At 46.0% G+C, this 4,533-nt stretch overlaps 1 protein-coding gene across 1 annotated transcript; it reads left to right on the forward strand.

Moving 5' to 3' along the window:
• The first annotated feature begins 2,240 nt into the window (after window positions 1-2,240).
• On the forward strand, window positions 2,241-3,173 carry LOC119352057 (pathogenesis-related protein 1-like). Its single transcript, XM_037618798.1, has 2 exons — window positions 2,241-2,527; window positions 2,639-3,173. The coding sequence occupies exons 1-2, from the start codon at window positions 2,341-2,343 to the stop codon at window positions 2,932-2,934; spliced, it is 483 nt and encodes a 160-aa protein (XP_037474695.1). The 5' UTR covers window positions 2,241-2,340; the 3' UTR covers window positions 2,935-3,173.
• The last annotated feature ends 1,360 nt before the right edge of the window (window positions 3,174-4,533 follow it).

Here is a 4,533-nt window from a genome sequence, read left to right on the forward strand (position 1 = left end):
TCTTAAGCTTCATGTACCTGTAATGGGGTATTGCTTGGAAGATTGTGAATGCTTCCCGCCCTAGTAAAGCGTGATATCCACCGTAATGGGGTATTGCTTGGAATCTAGCCCAGTAATGATGTACTGTTTCCTCGGGCCTCTGCCTGATTTGGGAGAGATCGCTTATGATCGGGTGGGCGGGTGTCGATGAATCTGAAACCTCACCCAATCCAAGATTCGTAGGCCGAAGAGTTTCCGAACTCTGAAGTTCGGATTCTTGGATGTTGTCCAGTGGATCTGGCCCGTTGCCTGATCCTAAGCTCAGGTCTTGAGTTACATCTCCCCCTCCGCGGGTATCCGGCTTGGAGGGGTCGGGAATTCGGATGTAGCTAGTCCTTAAAATAGATGAAGGGTCGCCGCACTGCGTCTCTACCACGGCAACGTGGTGGGTGACTTGGGGAGAGTTAATTTCTCTTAGATCGGGTTTAAGCCCAACCTGGTCGTAATCTGTAGCGACCCCCAGGGCGGCGATGCGATCCAAGAGCTTGTTTACGGAAGAGATCTCCATTGGATCTAGCTGCTCGATGAACTCCGAGCTGACGTGTAGGTTGCTTTTGATGACCCGAGAGGTCACCATCGGCGCAACAGCCGAACAGGCGGTCATGAGGAAACCACCTAGCCGGAGGGTTTGGCCGACAGCCAAGGCTCCCTTAGCAACGGCGCCGTCTTTAAAGACGGGAGGAGGCATCCTTCCTGATTGTGACGGCACAGAGGAACTCTCAATGAAAGCACCAATGTCGGTGTCAAAACCGGCGGATCTCGGGTAGTGGGTCCCGAACTGTGCGTCTAGGCCGGATGGTAACAGGAGGCAGGGAACACGATGTTTTACCCAGGTTCGGGCCCTCTTGATGGAGGTAAAACCCTACGTCCTGCTTGATTAATATTGATGATATGGGTAGTACAAGAGTAGATCTACCACGAGATCAAAGAGGCTAAACCCTAGAAGTTAGCCTATGGTATGATTGTTGTATATGGAGTTGATTGCCTACGGACTACAACCCCCGGTTTATATACACACCGGATAGGGTTAGGGTTACATAGTGTCGGTTACAATGGTAGGAGATCTTGAATATCCGCATCGCCAAGCTTGCCTTCCACGCCAAGGAAAGTCCCATCCGAACACGGGACGAAGTCTTCAATCTTGTATCTTCATAGTCCTGGAGTCCGGCTGAAGGTATAGTCCGGCTACCCGAACACCCCCTAATCCAGGACTCCCTCAGCACTTAAAGAGAAGAAAGAGCATTATGCTGACCCCGAAAGGAAACGATGATAAGCGTGTGAAACTGTGCAAAATGGCTACCAACCCATGTGTGAAGGAATTTAGGTTTTAAGCAATTAAATGAGAGGAGCTTAGATACAAAAGTTCAGCACCTATGTATTGAGAAGATTAGTTACTATGGTTGTTAATGCACTTAGCATTTCACCTAAGCACCAATGCATTGGAAGATGTGACAAATTTCATGTGAAACGCAACAGCAATGTTTCGTCGGTGAAAAAAACAAATTTGGGGTCACATTTTTGGATGACATTTGGTCTTTTTTTTGCACATGCCAAAATGCTTAACCTTTTTGCCTCAAAATCTGCAGGTAGCATTTGTATGTGACTAAGATCACATAAAAATTTTGTCTTGATTTTTTTCACATTCGACAAATTATTTTTGGGCCCGGGAGCATGTGCTCCCGTGAGCCAAATTGAATTTCCGGAAAGATAGTCGATTCCAATGAAATTTGGTGTAAAGAAAATACACAGAACATTGTGTCAAGGATGGTCAAAATAACAGCTGGTGTACTCAAATAATAACTCCTAATAAATAAATAGTTTTAAAAACTCTGAATAAAACACGCGAGAATAGTTTACGTACAGACATGTAGCCCACTGAAAGAGTGGCCTTTTCTTTTCCCGCCAAGACACCAACCATGCCATATGCCAACCACACCTGTCATCATTATTTTCGTTTGGCATTACAGTATTTTACTCCCTGGACCACATTCTTTGCACACCAGAATCAATAAACGTTGACGACGAGGGCCACGAGGGGTGCCATCCATGCCAACCCGGCCTGCATGATTAAGTCTGAACTGCTGTCCCTCGTGGATACTCGGCGACCGGCGACCTCACCAGACCCCATCCGGCACCAACCCCGCGCTCCGGGACACCTATTTATAGCTCTCGCCGCGCACGCTCTGGGCAACCAAGCAGCCGCTGCAACATACTGCAACTACTTTGCACTAGCAACACAACGCTCTGACTGAGCTCATAGCCTTCGCGCCTGCCCGTCTTAACTAGTTGATCGCCGCAGCAATGGCCTCCACCAACAGCTGGACCCACGAGATTGAGTCCTCAGTCGCGGCACCGCGCCTGTTCCGTGCCGGCGTCATGGACTGGCACACTCTGGCACCCAAGCTCGCGCCCCACATCGTCGCCAGCGCCCATCCCGTCAACGGCGAAGGCGGCATCGGCAGCGTCAGGCAGTTCAACTTTACCTCAGGTAGGTACGCATCACAATCCCATACAACCCATGCGTGTCACCTCAGTCTAGAAATCCGGCGTGTATCTATACATGGTCAAGCGAAAGCATAACACGCAGTTGATCATGCAGCCATGCCCTTTAGCGTCATGAAGGAGAGGCTAGAGTTCCTGGACGAGGAGAAGTGCGAATGCAAGTCAACCCTCATCGAGGGCGGCGGCATCGGCTCGGCCATCGAGACCGCAACGTCACACATCAAGGTGGAGCCGGCGGCCAACGGCAGGAGCGTCGTGAAAGTGGACTCGACGTACAAGCTGCTGCCAGGCGTGGAGGTGAATGACGAAATCACCAAGGCCAAGGAATCCGTCACCGCCATCTTCAAGGCCGCCGAGGCCTACCTCATCGCCAACCCCGACGCCTACAACTGAATCTGTTGAGAGATATCATACATGATTATGATGTCCCTAGTTTGAATTCCGTGTGTTTTCTTCCCGATGTAATAAAGCTGCTCCAATCTCTAAGCTATAATAGTGACGCCGAGCGCGAGAGCACCGCCAGAGTGTGGACGTGAGAAGTTAAAAGGTTGAGTATTTGTAACTACCAAAGGGTTCTGTTGTTTGATGATATTGGTGCTTGCTTATGTGAAATACCTAAACACTCTTATATACTGCCTCAATTCTATAATTCTTGTCATAGTTTTAGTTTTGACCTAAAAGCACAACAAGAATTACGGAACGGAGGGAGTTTTTGGATTTGGAAGTTTATGTGTCGACCTCTTACACAAATCCTATATGTATGTGAAATACCTAAACACTCTCCCGAAAATAGAAAAACTAAACACTCTTATGTGCAAAAAAGAAAAATGTTTGCATGTCATCAAAGTCTGTTTATAGGAATCCAAGAAAGACATTTATGTGCTACTCCATTTGCTTCTAAATATAAATCCTTTTAGAGATTTTAATATGGATACCATAAGTAGCAAAATGAGTGAATCTAAACTCTAAAATACGTTTGTATACTTATGTATGTAGTCCAAATTAAAATCTCTAAAATCCTTATATTCAGAATGGGAGGGAGTCTTTTCGCAAAAAAAAAAAGAATGGGAGGGAGTCGAACATAATTTCGTTTTCTCTTTTCAAGTTGTAAGAGACAGTTGACATGTCATTGTGTTTTATTTTGGCACCATTTTTCGACAAGTGCATCTATAATCTATTGGGTCCTTGTTGGCAAGTGAAATCCACGTTCTTCATGTATCCCCTTTTCAAAGCGAACTTACATTTGTGTGTAATGAATAAAATGCAAATTGTATCAGGAGTCCTTAAACTACCACAACCTTCTTACTTGCCTTTTAATTTTTTTATTTTGAGACTCCGTAATCTTTTGTCCATTTCTCCCATGACTCCTTTTAACCATCAGACTAAAAAATTCCGTTTGAGCCATGGGCACAAGGGTAGGAATATCATACGAGAAACTAAACAGGTTTACAGGGGCCCATAATATCGCCGAAAATAAGAGAGCCAACTGAGAAGTTGTGATAGCCCCCATCACCACCCACACACACACTAAAGAGCATCGATAGATTAGGAAGTATCGTGGTACGAGGAATATATAAGTTTGCAACACTAATGGAAAATTAGTATTTGTTTCTCTTCTACTGTCAACTGAAATAGGATGTTCTGTTCATCGCCCCTCCTAGCCTAGAGACCCTCATCTGATTTGATACCTTCCTCCCAACTGCCTATCAAACTTTGGTCATTTTGCTTGCTGTTATGATGTTGGTTTCCATTTTGAGGTTCCAAAATATATTGGGAACTACTAAAATCGCTACTTATTTGACAAAGCTAGGATAAAGCTAAAGATAAACACACTCATTCCTCCTCCCCAAGAAAAGAACCAGGGCGATCGGGTTTCCTCCTCCCGTCAGCGCCATCGCCGGTTTGCCCCATCTCTGATGGCCTTTGGTCTGTCACTACTAGAAAAAGGGCTATAGATAAAATTGACACTAATGGCGCACCAGAAAAGTGGTG

Source organism: Triticum dicoccoides, chromosome 2A, assembly GCF_002162155.2.
Source record: "Triticum dicoccoides isolate Atlit2015 ecotype Zavitan chromosome 2A, WEW_v2.0, whole genome shotgun sequence".
NCBI classification, from domain to species: domain Eukaryota; kingdom Viridiplantae; phylum Streptophyta; class Magnoliopsida; order Poales; family Poaceae; genus Triticum; species Triticum dicoccoides.